Here is a 22023-nt window from a genome sequence, read left to right on the forward strand (position 1 = left end):
AAGGAAAAATACCTGGTTTGCAATATTGGTGGGTTTTTTTCTTCTTCATAGGGGAAAATAACAAACCCCCCCCCCAAAAAAAAAAAAAAAAACCAAAAAAACACAAAAACAACAACAAAAAAAAAAACACACCAAAAACCAACCCCCCCCCAAAAAACCACCAAAAAACCCACAAAAAAAAAACCAAAAAAAGAAACCACCAAACAAAGCCCTCGCCAAAACAATAAAAAAAAATCCCCCCAAGACTAAAACTAAACTAGCTGTTTTAAATGACAGATGGACACAAGTCTTAATATACTTCAAGCCTGGACGAAGGAGGATTTAGGCTGTAATGTTTTTCATTTCCCCTTGTTGTTTGGTAGGCTCTATCTGAATCTGAGATGCAAAGAATCCCTCAGCTTGCAAGAAGCAGGAATTCCAACTATGAAATCTGAACCTACCTCTGGTAAAAATGAGTGGAAAGCACAGGCCATGGAATGGAACAGGGCTTCAGACAACAGCACCAGGCACCTCTGAGAGACACTGCCTGGCTACAGGGCACTTCAGAGAACGAGCACAGCTGCTGGCACGAGACATAATGGAACAAATACTTTGGTGGAAGCAGTTTTGGCAATTTAGCCACTTTGCAATATTGTGCAACATCCCTGTCACTCTTCGGAAAAGCTAGAACCTTCTGGGAAACTGTTTCCTCTGCACAACATCTAAAGAGGACATCCAGTACCATCAACTTTTACAGAACATACTGTGATGAATATTAGAGTCAGGCAAAGAATAGAAATGCCTGCAAATCCCCATCTGCCCAGATTGCACAGGGCATTTTATAAACTCTGGGATCAATCCTGGCAATGGTTTGCATGCGTATTCACTTTAGTACACAAAGCCCTATTGAAATGAAGCAGAAACTTGTACAGTGCATTTCAAAGGGACTTTGCAAAATACTAAGCAACAACTGTGCAGAAACAATAGGTCATAATAATGCCAGAGCTGCTGGTGCATCCTGTGTTCTCAGTGCAGTGCTCTGTGAGCCATCAGTTGTTGTATTCACCTTAAAAAATTCAGGGAAATAAAATACAAAAACAATATTAGAAATCTGGCGTCTTTCCATAAAAACCAGGAAAATTCAACGTTGCCAAGCTGAGGAAAAGCAAGCTTTAAAGAAAACAAAAAGACCCCAAAAGCAAGGATCTTGATTAAAATGTCTAAAAGAGACATGGTCCAAACATGTGGCACTTTAAAAAGCCTCTCATGAGAATTTCAAGTCTGTAAGACTCAAAGTTGGCACCCTTTAGAATTATCAAAAAGTAGAGTTTCAAACACAACGGTCCCTGGAGAACACCCTGACCACACCATGGAAAATGCTGAAACCAGAGCAGGCTGGCTGTCAGCACGTGCATTGAACTGCTCTTGCTGTGCTGGCTTCAGGCTCTGAGGTCCCTGGGACAGACTGTGGCTCCCCCAGAATTCACACAACACTGCCAGTGTACAGTCAGTGCTTGACAACACAAACATTTGTCATTTCACCAAGCTCTAAGACATGGAGGTGGGTGCTGATGGGGTTTACATTATGCCATCTACTCACTAGTTTTAGCAAAATCTACTTTTATGCAAATCCTACTTCTCACTGGGGCAAATGGCTGAAGATATTTTAAGCAACATTAAAGCCTATAAATAGTCACATCTCCTTTCCTTCCAGCGTCCACTGGAGGATGCTGAGTGCTTCTAAGTACTCCACCTGACCTGACATGTTACATCAGAACTAAAACTTTAAGAATCCCTGAGAATTCTGATTTAATCTAGGAAACCACTCCCAGCACGCAGAGTGTGAGAAAGAATTGCTCCACTTCTAACAGATATGCCAGCATTGCTTCACCGTGGGAAACAGTTTCAGGCATTTTGGTTTTTAATGGCACTCTGGGCATAGATGCATGGAACATGCTCTTTATTTCCCCTCCTCTGTACAGTGCAAATTGACAGTTATATCATAGAAATTAAAAAAAAAAAAAAAAGGTATCAGCATTCACTCATTACAGCTCTTCCAGTTCATCTGCATCATAGTTTTTTCTTTGCAAAGTGAGGAACGATGCCAGTGTCATCCTGAGGCCGAGGGCTGCCTTCTTCCTTCATTTTCAGGCTCTCTTCTGCAAGCTGGGATAGATACTTCTGCAATCACATTAAAAAACCAAAGCATTGTTACCAAAACTGGAAATATTCAACACAGGATTCTTTATGCCTCTTCAGAGCTCTAACTGTTCCAATATCTCAAAAGGAAAAGAAAGCACACAGAAGCCCTATTTTGGTGAAAACTCAAGCTAGAAGATATGGCTGTGTCAGGCAAACTAGCTGAATACATGCAGAGCCTCAGAAGTTCAGAGCTTTACTGTGTGCCACGGGGGGAACTGGTGACAGAACCAGGACTCCACTCCCCATCAGTCTGTGTGACCAGACCTCACCTCTTCTCTACTCCCCTGTGCTACAGGGCAGGAACTAACTCCACTGAGTCAACACAATTCTGGTGTGTCAGAACATAAATGTGATTTCAGAGTCTTGATTTAAAGTTTATATGTTATATTCTCAGCATGTCCAGCTCAGAGATACACCTTTTGTACAAGAACATTTTGTTTTAAGGGAATAATCACACTCAGTAATAATCAACACAATTTAGCAATTTGGCTAGAGTATTTACCTTTATTGTGTTTCTCTAAGATAAAGCCTTTCACTGCTTTGGGTACTCCCTGAGATTTAAAAGAACAGACATGGCCAGTGAGGCTTTCAGCCTTTTGGCAGTGCTCTTAGTTGGCAGAGCTGCACACAAAATGGAAGATGAATGGGTATGGGTCTCAAAATACTGCTCAAACTATTTATTCAAGGTCAGCAGACATAGAAATGGATGGAAAGAAACTTTTTCAACAACAGCTAGTGCAGAGACACCTGGGAAATTCCAGCATAATAATGTAGTGGTATTCTTTTTAATGATTTACACACATCACCTCTATTATACTCAAGAATAACTGATCTACACATTATTAAGATCATAAAACTACTTTTCTAGCTATTTACTCATGCTGATTTATTTTGAAAAGGTCCTTTCACATCACTGCAAAATTCTCTACTTGCAGGATTTCCCCAGAGTACAGTTTAGTCTTTGGCATCCATGGGGAAGCGATTAAATAAGAAATGGCTGTAAAAATCCTAAGGGCTGTGTTAGAATTGCCACATTCTCTCAGATAAATACAAGTTTTGAATATAAGAGGTTCATCTGAAAGTTACTCAGCAACGGTAATGAATGGACATACCCATGGACTGCACCCTTATTACTCTGACTAGAGAGACTGGGCTGTGGAAATTACACAACTCCCAGTCCTGATCTCTGGGTGCAAAATTCCACGTGGCAAAAAGCCAGAGTAAATGTTACAGTAGTATACAGAGATATAGGGACCATAAAGGCAGGGAGATGTGTTCTGTACAGCATGAACTGTAATAAATCACTAACACTTGTCCCTGCATCAGATAGCCCAAGCTTTTGGGGCTTTTCATGAGCACCGACCAAAGTAAGACTGAGTTCTATCCACTACCTTTAGCTGATTTTGCCAGCTATCATGAGTACCACAAACACCAGATTTGAAATTTGAGATTCAGATTAATATATAGCAAAATGGAAGTCAAGTAAAAAAATGTATGTTTTTTTCATTTAAATACAAGTTTTGACAAATACTGCATAAAGCCAATGGAAAACAGGATGAAATATTGCACTGAGTTGCCAAGGTAGCTTCCACCAGATGAATGGTAGCTGGAGGAAGTGGAGGAAGGGATGGCAAAAATATGGATTTTTTTGACATGGGAATTGCAGTGTATCCATAAATACAAATATCACCTGGGAAAATAATTTATTATGATGAAGAGAATTAAAAATTACAAAAAGTCTGCAAGGCTGGCAAAGAAACAGCTGATTTTTTAAATCAGTGATTGATATTATTTGAGGGGCATCGTAGTTAGATAAAGTTGACTACTTTACTTCAAGACAAAACTATCACCATATAAACAAGGCTTTTGGAAGAAAATTGGCAAACAAGCTGTTCAGTGTTGCATTCAAATCCAAACACTGAACATATATTTTGGATGTGGCTCAAGGAGATCACATGAGAGACAACAAGTAGCAAATCAGCTATAAAAGACTCAAAGCTGTGACACAATTTGGGACACTGTTGTTGTCACTGGGTGATGGCATTTGGCATTCAGGAAGGAGAACAGGAACACTGCAGCAGCACTCCCATAGCTGCACTACAGAGTCCCTAGTTCCTACATTGGTGGATACACTCATTAACTTGCATCATCACAGGAGAAGCCTCATATTCCTTGCAGAATGCATAAAAGATCATTATGGAGACTAAAAGGGTTCTAGCAGCACAGAACAGTGATTTGAAATTTTCTAAGTTTCCATTTGAGCAGGCAAAAGTTGGACAAGACATTTACTTCCTGTATGCAGCAAGATAAGAGGTATGGCTCGACAGAACAGCCTGTTTTTATTGCTGCATTTGGCAGATTTAATTTTAACAGCTTTTATAGTCTTTGTTCTTTTATCTCAAGTCAGTGTTAGCTATCTACCACAGTACTCATGGGAAATGCCTTAATGGGGAGAAAAAGAAGTTATTTTCACACTAAGTCAGTTTTAGTTGGGCCTGTTTCTTATGACTTTAACAAAATAAGTTAGAAAATTAAAAAAGAAAAATCCCTCTTCTTTACACGGAACCAATTTCCAGGGGCAGGGGCAGGAGCTGCAATCTTTCTTTAGAATGAGTTTCTTAGGGACAGACTTGACTTGCATGGGATACACAGCCTGCACTGAGTGGTGCCACCTCTGGTGAATCCCTCTGGGTTTTTTTGTATGAAGCAAAAAAAGGAATGCAAACTTGGCACCTGTTTTTCAAGCTTGCACTTAGAGGGTCCATTATGAGCAAGCTTCAGAGCTCTGTAGGAAGCCTTTGGAAGCCAGAGGCCTTTGTATAATTACAGCTATGGAACTTCAGGAAACCAAGAAGAAAATTCTCCCAGAAAAATTACTTGACTGTGAGTATCAATGCCTACTAGCCAGCTAAGGAAAGAGAGCTATTACTTGAACAGAAGCAGAGTTACTGCAGTTACTGTGGGCAGAGGGAAGGAGCAGAGAAAGGAGGAGCAGCTCTGCTTTGCTCTGCCATGACTTTTGCTAAGAGTATGAGAATGCCAGCACGAGTGTGTGTGCAGTGTACACACCCTGCTCACAGGCAGGACTGGGGGTGGGAGCCAAGGCCTTCTCCTCTGAGGAGCCCTGAGCATGGGACATTGGGACAGGCAATGCTCAGGCTGTTGTGACTGATTCTATTGATGGTGCCTCTCAAAAGTGACAAAGGCAGGTCTTTGATTGAACTGCAGGCACACATGGTCTCCCTGTGCTGTTACCAACTGCCGACATGTTTTTGTCACATTCTTATGGAGCAACAAGCACTGACATGCTCCTGCACATCCCGATGGAAATGACCCAGCAGGGCTGCTCTGCACACAGGGAGGGGATTTCAGCAGGTCACAGGAAATGCCTGACAGAGCCCGTGTGTCACAGAGAGCTGCAAGCTGAAACACGCTGAGAACCCACACCAACACAGAAATGGCTCTGTTATCAGACAAATGCCATGTTTAATGCTCCTGATGTTAAGATGTACTGAACACTGCTACTGCTGGGGTCACTCCCAGTGACAGAAACATCTGGGACCCTCTGAAACAGGGAATTAAACATCTGACTTGCATGCTGGGCTAGTCACAAGGACCAAATGTAGATGAGAAGATCAAATTATCACCTGGCCTCAATTTACCTATGATCCAGAAGTTGATTTCAAGGACCTGAGAGTAAGAAATTAGCATGCTAATGATTGGAACTACTGAAAAGTTTGTTTACCTGAATTTCACTTCATCTGAATTCTGTCTACAGACTAAAAACTAATTTTTTATCACATCATCCAACTTACACACAAACCATTCCACAAGCTTGTTGTTAGGTAGCTTCAGGTGTGTTTTTACCTGGAGATTTTTGTAGTGAACAGTACTCCTGCAGTGACTTGTCTTTGCTGTCTCTTCATTTGTATAGAAGAGTCCACAGAGCTTGCAGTAAAACCCAGTTCTAGGCACCACGAATTCCACGCCTGTTGAGAAATTCTGAATTACATTAAAGTGTCAGTTGAAATCCTATCCCTCCCATAATAAACTTGCTTTCAAAGAAAAACACATGCTACTTAGTTAAATATTAGAATAGGAAGACTGAATCACTACCCTGATTTCCCTAATTTTGCAATATTGAGCTGCACTTTTAAATCTTGTGTATAGAAAACATACCTTTTCTCTTCTCTCTTAGATATACATGCTTTAAAATCTATTTTGTCATAATATTGACTGGAAACTTCACTCTGTAACCTCAAGGGCTAGAAAGGCAATAATACTGTTTAGCAGTAGATACATGTTCAAGTTACACAGATTGCTTTTGAGGATGTACTTCTTCCAGGTGTTTTGCTCATAATCAGTATTTACAGAGTAAAGCAAATACTTCTGTTTATGCTTTATGCCAAAGACTTTTAAATTACTAAATAATTTTTCATATATATTTCATATATAGTCCAAAGAAACTTATTTCATCCCATCAGCTGCCTTTTGCCATTCATTTGGAATGAATTAGCAATGATCTAGAATCAAAAGGCTGTTTCTTTCAACAGCTACCCGTCTGTCATAGGCTCTGTTCCTTCTCTCCTCACATCTGTTCTGAGAAATAAATATAGCAAGTAGCCTTAAAGTGACATCTTGTTGTAAGCCCTGGGTATTGCAGGGGGCGGCCCAACGTACCCAGGGGAATGCTGAGCTCGGTGAAGACGTCCTCTTGTTCCCAGCCTGCTGCAGAGGGCCTTTGTTTAGGCTCTACCTCCGGGAATTCCAGAGATCTCATTTCCAAGTACCTAGAATTTGCTTAACAAATGAATAAATGCATTGAATGAAAACAGTTTATTAAAGAGATGTTTGTAAGCTTCTTGGGAACACTTTCTGGGTGGATCTATAAATGAAGTAAAATCAGGAAAAAAATGCTTTTCCATTCCAATCAGAGGCCTGTTTAGTGCAACTCCAGCAGCTGTACTATGGTGTGCAGTCACTCTGCTTTCTCCCAGCAGACCATTTTTCTATTTCTAATTTAATGCTATGTTTGGAGGGGGTTTTGTATTTTAGTCTATAAACAGAGCTATAACATTACACACCTCTGGCAGAAGCATGGCCTGACTGTAGCTTTGTAACCACATATATTACTGCATGATCAGTGCTGCAGCTGGGCTGACACAGGGACTGCTGAGATGGGATGGTGGGGGCAGCAGGACCTGATGAATGCAATTCTCCAAAGCTGCCTTTTGTAGGATCCCTGCAGCATCATTGGCATCTTCTCCCTGGAGCCACTCCTCCCATCCTCATCTCTCCAAGGGATAGTTCCTGCTTTATGGCACTCAGCCACTAAAAGATTTTGGTTTCTGAATAGTAGGGATGGGATGGTTGGCCCCTGCTAGCTGACACTAATTGACACAGCAGGAGATTCAAGATGTGGAAACACTGGGTTGGTTTGCTGAGGTAGATATAGCCAGTCAAAAGAACAGATTATGTCCCTTCCTAACATATGAATTAATTTTGTTTTAAAATAAGAGCAATTTGCTATCACAGAGCTACAGAAGTACAGATAAACTGGTCTGATTCCTCTTTTTCAGTCCTTACATCAAAGAACTACCTCACTTGCCCTGGCAAAATTTCTATTGCATTGAAAATTTCATCTAAATAAGGGATATATTTTCTTATAAAACAAACATTTTTTTGCCCAAACCAAACCCTTCCTGTCTTTCAAGTCTATAGTTCAAAGATCTACAGTTTCTGGCTATGAGAATAAATTTTTCTTCACTTTTAAATATGTCTATTGCATGATTTAAAATAAAATAATATAAAATCCTAACTGGTTGGCTTTCAAGTTAACTTTAAACCTACCCCAGGATTCCATTACTGCAGCAGAAGCTGGAAGACCCCCAGTAAGCTGGCAAGCTTAGACACTCAGGGCCTTTGCAGCAACTGAAGCCCCACTTCAGTTGATTTCTGTGCTTCTGAGCTGGCAGCTGCATTGGTAGAGGGCCTAGAGCCTTGGGCAGCAGATCCCAGATAACAAGTCCATGTCTGAAACCTGGGAAGCATGAGAGGCCCTGGAGCTTCCAGGCTCCCTGCTGACAAGCTGGAAGCTGAGATGCTGGAAACACTAGTAAATATGCTCTTGAGACACCCAACTCTTTCATCAGCTGGCTGCCCAGGAAGCCCAGGAGAGCCAACTTTGCCCTGCCCAGTCCCATGGCAATATTATCTCCAAACATGCAAAGTCTGGCAAGGTGTCTTCAGGCCAATCAGGCAAGTATTAAAAACCAATGAGTTTCAAATCTGTCCTGGAGGAAGAAGTTAGCTCAAAATCAGATGCTCACATGAAATGCTTCCAGCATTGCACTCTCAAAAATCTTCCATCAGCTTCTTTTCAAAAGCCCCTGTCCATCACATGGGCTCTGGCAGCAATTAAAAAAGAGCATTTCTGACCAACATACTCAATGTAGTTTTTCACTTCATCTCACTATGCACAGCCCATTTTTCAAGTATCATGATAAGGAACTGAACTGACTTTCAGGCCTCAAGATCCCCTTTTTCCCGACAAATATAAATAGGTAGCATGATTACATTTATTGACATTATCTCACAGCACATCCTATCAGTTATATTAAAGGCAGCATGCAGTAGAACAGGACATGATAAGGCAAGTCCTGGCAAAAGGCATATATTTGCATGAACAGGGACTGAGAAGTACCAATCTATGCACAATATCCATATTAAAAATGCTTCAGTACAGTGTGTAAGAATACCCACCTTGTCCAGGAGCCAGCCAGACATTACAGATACTTTTCTGTTGACCTTCAAAGACTGTCACTCATTTCATTGACAATTCAAAATAAATTTAGCAAGGCACTGAAAGACTTCAGCTAAACTCATGTGAACCTTGACATGACAATTATAGCAGCTTATGCCTTTCAGAAAGCTTGCAAGCTGCTTATCATATTTCCTTTACACTATTCATCTAAGAGGCTCTAATGATTTAGCTTGGCCGAAGGCACTGGGGTTCTTTTACTAAGCTGCTCCAAGGACAAGCCTTGATACTATTAACGACACTTATTCTTGTTAGCAATAAATTTCAGTCTACCCTCAGAGAAAACATGCAAGGCTCTCTGCAGGCAGAAGGGGAAAAAAGCAGTAGTTACCCTTGGCCTCTGGACACTCTTGGCTTCCATGTCTTGTTTCTTCACTAGCGTTTTTAATGAGCGTTTCCGTAACTTCTCTGCTCTCGGCTCCTTGTGATCCCATCTGTTTGTAATCATCTATAAATGTATCAGGGAGCTGGAGAGTCTCTTCTTTCAGATGAACAGAAGGTATTTGGTGATCTTCAGGCTCTAAACGAGTGTCAGAGCTCTTATCAATTTTTCCTTCCTTCTGCTGGCAATCAGACTCCTTAGCAGATTGGTCTTCTTTCAACTCCTCTGGCTTCTGTTCAGGGTCCAGATTTAGGCTTGATGCTTCAGTTACAGCATCATCATTATCATCATCCTCATCATCTTCCTGACAGCCACTAGAAGCTGCACTGCCCTTTGCTGTTCTGAAGTTTGTTTCTAAAGCTTTATGGGCAAATTTGTCGTCACTTCTTGTTAAGTGGCTGTGATCGTTTTTCAGTTCTAACATGGTTGACATACAGGGACATATTTCTGAAGCAGCTTTATTTTTCTGATCAACTGGGACTATTTCTTCAAGCTCAGTTATATCAGGCTCCATAATTAAATCATCTTCTCCCACTTCATCTACTGTCACTAATTCCTCCATGTTAGCAGGATACCAGGTCTCACCTTCTATTTCACTTCCACTCTCCCAGTCTCGGTCCTGTCACAGATGTAGAACATTTGAGAGATTGGTGATTATAGTTAATCACTGTAAAAAGTGGTCCTTGAAACCAGGAAAAACCTTGATATGGCCATGTCTAACTCCTCTTGTGTTTTAGTTTCAAAGAGTGATATGCTTTGGTGCTGTGATTTTAAATCTCATGCACAAGGACAAAAAAATCTCTTGAATTATCACATAAACTTCTCTTTGTGAAGATTCTGTAACTGCCTTGGGGATTGCAGTCTCTCCAGTCCCCTGCTCCTTGCTTTTCTGTAAGCAGTAGAGCAAGGCACAATGTGTTACACTTTGTTATCCAATTGATGCTACTGTGTGATCCCCCTCCTCTGCCTCCTTCTCAGTGCAATGAAAATATACTGAACCCCATTCAAGCCACTGTGGCTTTCTCTTTCCTGGACCAGGTCCTTTAAATTCACATGGTGACTGAGAAAACATGGCTTCCCTCTGCAGCCATTTCCTTCCACCAGCAAGATCCCTCTGGCAGGGACTGTGCTGGGAGCCACTGGCCTAAATTTTAGGAAAAAAAGCAGGTTTACAGTTATACCCCAAGGCACATATTCTGAAATACCTCATACATGCTGTTTCAGACTTACAGGACTTAGGCACTAATACTGGACTTGGGAAGTCTTAGAATTAAAAGGTATATCTCACTTTTAAGACACACTTGCATCTTAGATTTCAACTCCCAGACTCCTTGTGTACACACAATCTATTAATAATCTGTATTCTCCTCCTGTTTGGCCATTCCCACACTTCCCCTCCTAGAATCCTAAAACAGCATGAAAACTGTGAGCTGGCACTGCTCTTGCCAGGAGATCAGTTTTCTGCAGCAACAGATATCAATATCTTCCATATTTGACCATCAACCCATGACCCTACAGAAATGAAGCTGGAGGAATTCCAGGGACATTGCTGTCCCCGACTGCAATGCAGCAGTAGGGGTGCTGTAAAGGCATTATTTAATTAAAACCAGAAACAATCAGAAGACTGCTATCTATAGTTCAGAAGGCCAATGTTCTAAAAAGTATTCATCATATCTCCCCTCTTTCCCCACTAACTGACCACATCTCCTATTTTTGGGCAGGGTTTGCCAAGTTACCCAGCTCACTTGGGCATACACTCCTCACAGCTGCCACTGCCAAGCGCTGTGTATGTGAAGCAATGTACATGAGCAAAGAGTAACTAAAAAAAGAGTTCTGGAGACTTCAGGAAAAGCTGTCCCTTAAAGCAGAGGTCAAGATAAGGCAAGCTAATTTTGATAACCTCCTTCATCCAACCCCTTTATGTGGTTTTTCATGAGAGGTTAATATTTAATTTGGGAGGACATTCTACCAAACCTGAGGTCTCAATCATTTTCTCAAAGAAGCTACACCAACAATGTGTCACCAACCTTCTCTTTCCTTGTGTTTTCCAGAATCTCTCCAGATTCTTTTCCTTGTTTATTATCTGAAGGTGAGCTCTTCACTGGAACTTGCTCCTCTTTTTCAAGCTAAAATAAATACATATACATGTATACAACACACAGTGGTGCTCTAGTATGTTTCTATTCTGGGTTTAGAGAAGCCAAGTCACTCACAAGGTCACATTCTTTATTTCTAAAGTTTATGCAAGTCAACTAGGCTGTGGGAAAAGACCCAACAATAAATTCCGTTAGCAGAGCTGTACAAATAAGAATTAAGAAAAAGAATTTTAAACTAAATTAGAGGTGTAATTTATATCACAGAATTGGCTGAAAGACAGGTGGGGGAGAATGTCAATTCATTAAAATTTCCAGCCTCCACTCTTCTGTTCTCTACCCACATTTGTTATGTTGGCTCAGATGTGGTAAGGAGAGCAGCAGTGTTAAACGCTGCAGAAGACCTAGACTGTTTTGTTTATTGAAACAGGATCAGTTGAAAATGGAATTGGTTGTACAGTTCATACTTGGGAAGAACAAAACCATAGTACTACCTCATATTTAGTAAAAGAGGGACAAAGCAAAAGTGAATCCAAGACATACAAAACTATTTTTTCCTTTTAAAATAAATTACTAGCAATAGTCCCCAGAGTGGTATGTCTTTAGCAAAGCCACTGCAAAACAACTTGGAAAACATGCAGAGGAGTGTGATTTGGGATGCTGTCTGACATTTCTCTCTGACATCTCCTCCCAGGGAACCACACACCATAGTAAAACACCAGCCAAAGGAGAAAGATGATAAAATGTGGTACAAACATGCTTATCTATGGCATGAGGCAGTGCTGCTGCTGGTTACAGACTAGTGAGTTACAAATCTAGGAAATTCCACCAACTTAGCCCCTCAGGAGAAGAAGGTTAACTAGAAACAACCGACAATGGCCCCCCAGCACAAAGGCACAAGCAAGGGATGGAGCCCTGGTCAGCCAAGAACCTCTGCAGGCTCCTGTGCCAACAGACCTGGGGGTGGATGGCAGCAGCTATCCCTGGGGGACTCCAGGGGTGGCAAGGTGGCCAAGAGCCAGTAACCAGATCCCCAAGGGGTGGAGATGTGAGTATGGGCTGTACTGAGACCGAGCACTGGATGTGTTCCCCCTCCTACTTCTTCCCAGTGGAGAATCAAACCCACAAACATTGCCACTTTACCACTGGAAGTATTTCTCCAGAGAATGCATAATTTTATAGGTGAGCTGATTCAGTGGTTTCTGTCATGGGAAGGAGATTTCTGCCAGAATATTGAAAGGGAGTGGTGTGAATTATCCCTGCCAGCCACAGTTGAGGGTAGGCACACATGATTAATAGAAACAATTGCTCTGTTGAGTTATCCAGAAAGAAATGTTTCTCATTAAAAGTTCATTCCCCATTTTAATAGTACAGCAACCACTTCCCTGTATAAATACTGTGCACCTCTTTAAAGTATTACTTAATTTCCAGATAACTCAATCCTCCTCACTGGCAGCAGAAGCAGGTGATGGATGCAGAAAGAGCAGCTATGGGGCATTCTGCACAGAGTCAGGAGGAGGACAATTGCCTCTTCACACACAACCTGCATGCAAATAGCAGACTGTCACTTGGTTTCATTTGCAGCTGTCTGACCCCATCCCCTCATTTGTTACCCAAAGGTTCTATGCTAGACACAAAATGATAATGTCCATATAACCAATACCACAAGAGTGTAATAGATCTGCATGGTCTGGGCAAAAACACGGACAAGATGGCCTCCCAAGACTTCTTCTGTGACTACATTCCCTAATTTCACCATGGAAAAACATTTCACATTGCTGGCATCACAGCCACAACAAATTCTCTAAGATATTTCAGAAAATGTATTACTTCACCACTTACACTTCCTCTTACATATAGTTTTAGATCTCTATTTACCTCGTTCTCAGGTGGTTTGGTTTCCTTTACATCACTGCCTTCAGCAGTAGCATCTTCTTGGTCTTTTTCAGCTTTCTTCACCTTATTCTTATCACTTTGTTTTTGCCTGGAGCCCTCAGATGCTTTGCTGTGCTTCTGTTCAGCCGCTTCCTCCCTGGCAGTGTCCTCACTGTAAGAATGCCTGTGTTCCCTTAACTTTGCCTCTTCCTTCCTCTTAGATCTCCCAGGTAAATCCTGCAGCTGCCTCTGAAACTTGTCAGATTTTGACTTAGAGGATTTTCGGTAATAATCATCTTCCCTGTTCTTGTAGCCAGACAAAGGGTGAAGGGACCCAGGGGAACCAGTCTTTAAGTATTTTTCTCGGTGTCCTCTGCCTCCTTCAAGCCGTTCATCCAAATCAAACTTGTCCAGTTGTCGGGAGTAATGTTTCCTCTCGTGTACCCACGTGTCAGTCCTGTCCCTCTTCTCGTCCCCATTCTCTCGCCATTCTCTGCTATCTCTTTCCTCTTCCCGTCGAGAGTAGGGGGACTGATCCCACGCGTCTCTCCCATTTCCCCAGTCGGTCCTGCTGGTCCCCAGCGGGCTGTGCGGTGAACTGCACGAGGTGAAGCTGGGCGTGTGCGACCGGGGTGACAACGAGCGGCTTATGGGGCTGCGGGAGCGGGGCCTCTCGGCGCCGTACCTGCTGCAGGGGGAAAAGGAGCTACTGAAACTGGCTGACCCACTGCTGTCTACCAATTCTTGTACACTGGAGGCTCATGGGGACTGCCCTGGGGACTGCGAACCTGAGACCCCAGGCCTTTCACAGACATGCACTGCACAGCTGCAAACAGTGAACAGGAGAAAAGGCAGTGTCATAGCCACAGAGCTTAACTAAATCCCCACAGAACTGTCAAGAATATATTCATTCATTCTTAAAAGCATCTCATAAGGGTTTAGCATTAAAAGCTTATAATATGTTAATACCTTTACAATGACCCTAATGTGTATACCCATAATACTCACTCAGCTAGGGCATCTCTGACACAGAAGTGACAAAGACCACCTGTTTCAAAGAGATGTTTTTGGACTGTGATTCCTCTCCCATTTTGCTGAAAGTTCCAGAAGTCAGAGATATCAGAAATGTACCCAAATACATTTTAATCTGAACTGCCTCCTTCCCACTTGGTCTCAAAGCACCACCAGCCTTTATGCTTTTCAGTCAACAGGGAGGAGAGTGGAAAAGTTTCATTTTTATGCTCTTCACATGCCAGACATACCTTCTGAGACATAATCAGTAGGAAAGAATTATTTTCATAACATGCACAGTTTCAATTGGATCTCATTATACAGGCCCTGTACCAACTATTGAACTGTATAAAAATAGATACTATATTATAAGTGAAATCCCAGTTAGGAAAGAAAATTAAATATGAGAGGGAAGCACACAGATAATGCTCCTTATATCTGCAGATTTACAGACTTTCAATTCCAAACTTTGGAGAAACTTTACCTGTCCACTTCACGCAGCAGGTCCCTCTCCCTCTGCGAGTGGATGTCCTGGATAATAGCAGCCACATTCTTACCGGGTTTCTAACATAAACAAAGACACTGTTTAGCATGCTGCCCTACTCTCCAAGCTGACACAGGTGATTTGTCTTTCAAGAAACAGTATCCATGCTTCACTGAATTATTCTAGAACTAGAAATACTTAGTTTCAGTGTTGTGGTTACACTCTCTTTTGCAGTTGCCTTCTCAACAGCACGATCAAAGCAGTAAAATGATACAAATGGAAAATTTGCTCCATTACGTTGTAGCAGTCTCTCCTCATATTTGGCTACTCTAACAGGCTTTGAAAACTAGCTTGTTTTCAAACCTTGTTACACAATCACTACAGAGCATTTTCTAGGAACTGGATCTAAGAGGAAACAAACCAGACAATTTTTCTGATACAGAATCAAATATGTATAGCAGCCTATCTCTGATCCTCTAGGTATGAACTGCCTTCTCTTGATCTCAGAGTTATTCATTCTGGATTATAGCTCTAAAGGACTATGTTTAGACAAGGAGAGCTTCAGACAAGCTAAGTGCAAGATGTATCCTGGGGTGTTGATTACTCCTAGGTAGGATGCCCTACACAGGCTGGAGTGCTCACAATTCCTCAAACACTTGGAGCACACACAGATGAGCAACATAATCATGCAGGAACTCAGCAGTTTGTAGCAGTATGTGCTAGCTCATGAGTATTTCCTTCTTGCTATTTTTATTTGCTTGCCTTCTTTTGCAAAGCAAAATGATTCCGTGACCTGAAAAATTGTCATTGGAAAAGCAGAAAAATCTTCCTGGAATCTAGGCAAACTATCACATTCTTCTGGGTAACTCCTGCCTCTCTGTCAATGTCCACCACCAAACATCTGAACCCCTCCCTATGCCACATTAGGAAAGTCTGCCCTGATTTATGAACTTTTGGCAACTCATTTTAAGTCTCCTTAAGCTAGTATACACATACAGGAGAGAAAGAGGCTTTTCCAAAGGTCAAGTCAAACTATCCAAGTTCCTTTATTTTTTTTCCCCAAGGCTCATAAAGGACTCTTAACATTAAATTGGAACATTACAGAGCTGTTCTACAAAATAACTTTGTGCTGTGTTAGGTAATACAATATGGAGCTCTTAAACTCTGCATTGCCAGTTCTGGTCCAAGTCACCATGAAATAAAATTACTCTCTTAGCATTACATGACAGTATATAAGCCTCTATAAATACTTTCACAAGAGCAGTGATCTCTGGACATCACTCAAGTGTCCAGAACAGAAGTGTCACACACTCTACAGAAAGTCTAAATAATATTGCTCTGGTCTGACTCTATGTTAAATGAAAAAAACCCCTCATGTTTTATAACTTAGGTCATTCACAAAAAATAAAAAGAAATCAGTATTCTGTTTAGTCCTGTTACCACTGCTTGGTGTCAAGACTGCTATGGCTCAGGCATGGAAGCAGTGAAAAAAGTATTGTTCTGGGCTTAATGCCTGACTAAAAGGATAGAATAATCTTATTTTTGCTGACATGTTGTATCTTACACATGGCTGTGTTTTAGGTCTTTGTTAGACCAAGGAGTCTGCCCACAAGGAAGTTCAGAAGGGATTTTTGAAATAATGGTATGAAAGGATCATAGAAAATGGTGTCTCTTCCAAGAGTTACAATTTAGAATAAGAGCAAGTGTAAAAGATCAATAATATACACTGCTTAATTTATCTTTATTTCTTTCCCCATCATATTGAAGCATTAATTAGAAATCAGTAATCAGCAAGAATCTTTTAAAATGTATTCTCCAGATGTGCCATGGAAACTCATATAATTTGCTCAAGAATGACCATCTTACCTTCAGCTGTAATTCCTTGTATCTTTTAGACATCCTAATAAGTAACTTGTCATCATTTATCATAGCAGGTTTTTCTTTGTAGTACTGTACCATGGCTTGGGCTGCTTCACTGTAAGCCATTTCCAGAAAGGCCTAGCACAAATGGAGAGAACTTTACAATCTATTACATAACTAAGAATACAAAGTAAAAGAGAGAAAAGGCAGCATAATAAATTTTCTCTGGATGCTTCTCATGCAAAATGTCTTGATAGTACAAAATTGGGTAGCTTTCCAGGCCTGAAGCTGAGATTATAATAGTCCATTCCATTTCTCATTTTTTCTTTAACTGCAAATAATGGTTTCAAACCAGCTATTAAAGCCAATATGTCACCTTAGAAGATGGTTCAGTTAAAAATGAAATGACTGGTATCTAATCTTCCTTGACTGGCAGTGTTCAAGGCCAGCCTGGATGGGGCTCTGAGCAACCTGTTCTAGTGAAAGTGTCCCTGCCCGTGGCAGGGGGTTAGAACTAGATGGTCTTTAAGGTCCCCTCCAACCCAAACCATTCTATGATTCTGTGATTTTTACACATTACAATCTCGAACATTTTCCACCAGCATGGATTCTACATCCATCCATTTTGTCTGCTGCAGGAATGTGAGAGAAGATATTCTATTCTTACCAGCTTACACCACTGGTACACTTAAGATACTTAGAGTATACTTAAGCTACTATAAAGAACAAGAGAAGTCTGAAGTAACCCTAACAAATGGCTGAGAGAAGGCAGGGAGTAATTCACTTTTTAAAAAAATCAGTAGAAGTACAGATTCACAACAATTTTTCATTAAGATTGCCAGGATTTTTAAACAAGAACTTGTTTACATGTGGTCATGTTTACATCCTCATCTAATTCAGTGACCACCAACTTTTTTTTTCACTTTGAGAGCAGACTTCTTGTATTTAAGTTTCTATTACTAAATCAGAGGTTTCCCCCCAAAGACTGTCTTCATGTTTGTCTTTATATCTTTATGTCTTTTTGCCAACAGATGTCAACACTGGTAACCCCAAATGTACAGTACCTGATTAGTAGATTTCATGAGGATATAGTTGGTGACCTTTCCGAATGGGAGGCCCAGGTTAATGACATCATTCTCTGTGCAGCTTCCCTCAGGGAGGTTGCAAATGTGAACAACTCGACCCAATGTAGATTTCCTCTGGGGAAACTGGGGGAAAAAAACCCAACTTAAACCAATGTTTGTATGTTAGATATTCTCTCCAGTAGATAACATCTTACATTTCTGCAAAAAAATTATATGCTCTGCTCACCTGCTATTAAGAAAAAATATTCTTTAAAACTTGCATTTTACAATCCTGGTTTAGAAGTACAAATGGAAATGGAAATGTTTAGCTGCAGTCCAATGGAGTCTCCGTCCCTGGACTTTGCAAAGTCCAGAGAGGATTTTTAGAAGGCAGACACCTCCTTCAAACAGGATCAACAATACTCCTGAAAAAACTAACTGCTCACTGCAGTCCTTGCAGAATTTATGGATATTGGAAATCACTGCATGGCTGTTCAGGATAGCAGGGACTAAATTAAAATCCTTCTTCATGGAACACACTGGGTGGGGGGTAAAAGTGATCCCACCTGACTTGTGAGAGGTCACACAGCTGTACCTGGGGTTAGAAAACCTGCTACTTTTCCCTCTAACTGCAACAACACACAGGAAGAAGGACTTCCCCCAGGGGCACAGTGAGCAGTGGACATGCAGGGTGGCAGAGCTCCCAAACTGGGCTGGCAAAGGCACAAAGCACTGGAGCGGTGATCACTTCCCAAGGGTAGAAGTCTATTTTGGAGTGCTGGGGCAGTTCTGAAAGAGCTGCCCATCTCCCTGGCATGGGAAGCAGGCTCTACACTCCCTGTGCAAAAGGCATCAGGGTACAGCCAGAGAGAATGTTAATTTACCATAGCTAATGACAAGCAAAACGTCACTCACACAGGATTAAATCTTTCCAGACTACCTCCATGTTTATGACCTCTCCATTAGGATTTAACTGAAGAAGTAACTCTACCTTCATTTAAAATTGTGCCATTCAAGGGAAGATGCAAATCATGTAATCTTGTGGGATCAAGTTCACCAGAGCCATCACAAATGTTTGGCTTGTCAGCAAGTTGACAAGTTACAGAGCTAATGTTATCTTATTTACACCTCCATCCTGTTGCCTTCCCCTCAGACTTCACCACTTAACCATTTGTGTATTTTTGCTGCATTAGAACCCTGCATTACACAGTGATCTGCTACTGAGCTTGCATCTCACAGAGCCCACTCAGGTGCGTAAGGTAAGTCAAAAGAGAAGGGCAAAAGTCCAGAAGTTAGGTTTTTTTTCTGGCAGAAAAATAACAAAGACCCGATCCTGAAAAAAAGATGAAGCAATTAACTCCAATTGAACAGAAAAGGTAGTGATGTCTGCACACTTCTGGCAAGGCAGCATGTAGCACAGAAGAACACTGCTACAGCTGGAGAAAAAGGAAACATCAAATGTAGTCCCAGTGTAAGAACACTCCAGATCACCAATCACCTTCTGTTTGTTTTGTTAGATCTGTTAAAAGATGATATGTAAGAGTCTATTGGACTAGAAAGGCTCAGCTCTTCATTGCCTTGGCTCCAGAGCCCACGTTCCCACACACAGCCCTCAGTACATTAAATCAAACAACTGTAAGACATTGCCACTTCCCCACAATTGGCAATGGCTTAAATGAAAATACTACGCCATAAACCTGCTGTAGTTCTTGATTAAGAAGTGGTCACATACTCGTGCCAGAAGCCAACAGGCTGCACCAAGCAATAATCTTGTCAGCTGATTGCAGTTAAACTGGATCCATTCATTAAACAGAGCTGTAAATCATGGCCAGAAAAGGAATATACCCTTTCCATATCTACAATCAGGAAGTTAGAGGAGCTGTTACATGCCAGGTGTTGCATGTAATTTTCAGTAATACTCAAAGTTAACTTTCTTGGCAACCAATGTCTACAAGGGGTTACCAATGCAGCTGCATGGCTATTAAAAAACCACAAATCTAAAAAATATTATGTACAACAGCAAAATGTACCTCATATTAATTACAATATTATTTCACTCATCCAATCTGGTGATTTTTAATTGCAGCTGTTTTCTAACATTTGTTGTTGCTGCTTCTTGCTTTTCAAATTCTTTATCCCTTTCTTGAGCTTCACGTGAAATTTTTTTATAAAGATAGTAAGAAACTGCCAATCCCATCCCTCCAGTGCTAATGGCTCACCACACCCAAGTGAAGACTGGTAGCACTTGCCTTTTACAGAGGGATAGAGTTATTTGCAGATGGACAGCACAGAGCAAGCTCTTCCAGAAATCTGAACACTTTGTTTATGATTACATGCAGGGTCAAGTGTAATCTCCTACTGCTCAGTTAAATGGCAGCAGCTTAGCTGAAAGTGAATACTACCATGCAAAGGTGCAATAAATTATAAGCCACCTGGGTTGCAGAGTGAATGACAGCTGGCAAACTCAGTCTTAACACCTCTAATATAGCTCCCTGTTCATCCAATAGGCTTCTGAAGAAAAAAGGGATTTACAGCATCCAGGAAAATCAAAGTTATTGTTTCTTTTATGTCTCAAAATACTGCAGGTCATTCAGAAGAGGACTTCTTCAGGCAGCTTAAATGATAAATAGTGACAGATTCTAAAGAGAAATGACACTGGTATTAGCAGTGATTTCATTTGTTGCGAAGTTGACAGACATGATGAAAAGGAACATTCCTCTGCACCCACTACTAGTCCACCTCTGACCTTGGAGGCAGCTGTCATGAGCAGCTCTGCTCTTTGCTGGCCTGCACACACAGTGCCTGTGACAGGCAGAAGCTGAAACCCCTTCAAATAACCTCTTGCACAGTAAAAACTGCACTGTAGAAAATTGGCTGGATTAAGGAAATATGGGTGAACTTTCTGCAAGCAGAGCCTGATGAACTCCAATGAACTGGAGTGCCACAGGGACACAACTCAGCCTGGCTTTTCAGTGTCTGAGACCACATCAGGAGAGATATATACATAAAAGCTAACAAGGTGAAAAGTTGAACCCCTGGATTACTGCTGCTATTCCATGAACGCCCTAACAAAAGTCTTTGGTGTGTCCAGCTCTAGTTGTAGCCTTCTGATATGTGATGAGTTTCATTTTATGAGTTTCATAACCCTAACAACTTTATATTTTCATTATAAATATAGTTTGCTTTTATTTGCCTTTTTTTTTCCTCTTTTAAAATGTTTCTGCTTTGTCAGTGTAAGAACTCCTTTTAATGTTGGTTCTTTTTTCTGGCATTTTTTGACTATAGAGCTAGGAATTCAAGTGTGCAATAGAGCAATATAAAACTGGGTACCTGTGCTGAATGCAGGCAGGGACTAATAAACCTAAACCATGGAAGGCTCCATATCAAAACAAACTTGCTGAAAGGCTACCAGTGACAGCAGAGGATATAAATACTACACTAAAATAAACTAAGGAAAAGCTAATCCAGTATAATGAACTGATCTGGGACCTCCAGGAGAATAACAGTGAAGCTGCAGCCACTGTCCTTGCCACTGTTGCTACCTGGGAGAAGGACCTCAGTGTGAGAGAGGCAGAGAGCAATTGCTACAAATAACCAGAGAGATAGAAAGTTGCTTTATGGGCTCAATATTGAAGGTAACTCAAAATTAATCCAAATCCTCATCCCAAACTGAAGCTGACCTTCCTAGGTCAAAAAGACTCAGATAATGGGGGAAAAAAGTCGATGGAAAATACACACAAACCTATTTACCAACCTCCCCAAATAACTCTGACAAGCAAACAACTGTTAGCACTGGAAAAAACAAAGCAAAACAAAAACTACAACCAAGTTCATATTTGGTCAAAATCAAAAGCATAAAAGAACTGTAGGGAAGTTGAAATAACATTCATATTCAGACTGCTGCCTAAAAGAAAGCCTTCAGGGTTTTAATTCCAGTAAGCAGATGTGGCTTCTACAAGAATCTTCTACAAGAAACAGAGACATCAATTTGCTTAGGTACTCACTCTTACCCCTGATGGAGGAGAAGAAAATGTAGGACCTGGCTGGCCAAAGGATCTTGCTGATGTAGCGATAAAAGAGGCACCAACGTTTGGTGGATAATCTAAATAATGGATTACACACATTTCATTAAATCTTGACTCATATCAATTGCATTAATGTGTTCAGTAAACAATGCCCCATTTACAAAGTAAATAATTTCATAGTCTCTACACCAAATTACACACTGTTTTGTTGTAGCATGAAAACAAGTT

The 22023-nt window shown here is 41.1% G+C and overlaps 1 protein-coding gene across 1 annotated transcript in view; it reads right to left on the minus strand.

Annotated features, from left to right (window-relative positions):
• Positions 1–2003: 2003 nt before the first annotated feature.
• The window catches only part of RBM20 (RNA binding motif protein 20), a 97847-nt gene continuing 77827 nt past the window's right edge, over positions 2004–22023 (minus strand). Inside the window, exons 5-14 of the mRNA XM_054276976.1 lie at positions 21781–21872; positions 17771–17914; positions 16713–16844; positions 14847–14926; positions 13355–14039; positions 11411–11509; positions 9333–10002; positions 6862–6981; positions 6049–6170; positions 2004–2160 (exon numbers count right to left, since the gene is read on the minus strand). Of these exons, the coding sequence (XP_054132951.1) occupies positions 2050–2160; positions 6049–6170; positions 6862–6981; positions 9333–10002; positions 11411–11509; positions 13355–14039; positions 14847–14926; positions 16713–16844; positions 17771–17914; positions 21781–21872 (2255 nt within the window). The 3' untranslated portion in view covers positions 2004–2049. The remainder of the gene's footprint in view (positions 2161–6048; positions 6171–6861; positions 6982–9332; positions 10003–11410; positions 11510–13354; positions 14040–14846; positions 14927–16712; positions 16845–17770; positions 17915–21780; positions 21873–22023) is intronic.

The sequence above is a fragment of the Melozone crissalis genome, unplaced genomic scaffold (assembly GCF_028551555.1).
Source record: "Melozone crissalis strain CALT ecotype California unplaced genomic scaffold, PUWL_Pcris_2 ptg000019l_1, whole genome shotgun sequence".
Taxonomy (NCBI): Eukaryota; Metazoa; Chordata; class Aves; order Passeriformes; family Passerellidae; genus Melozone; species Melozone crissalis.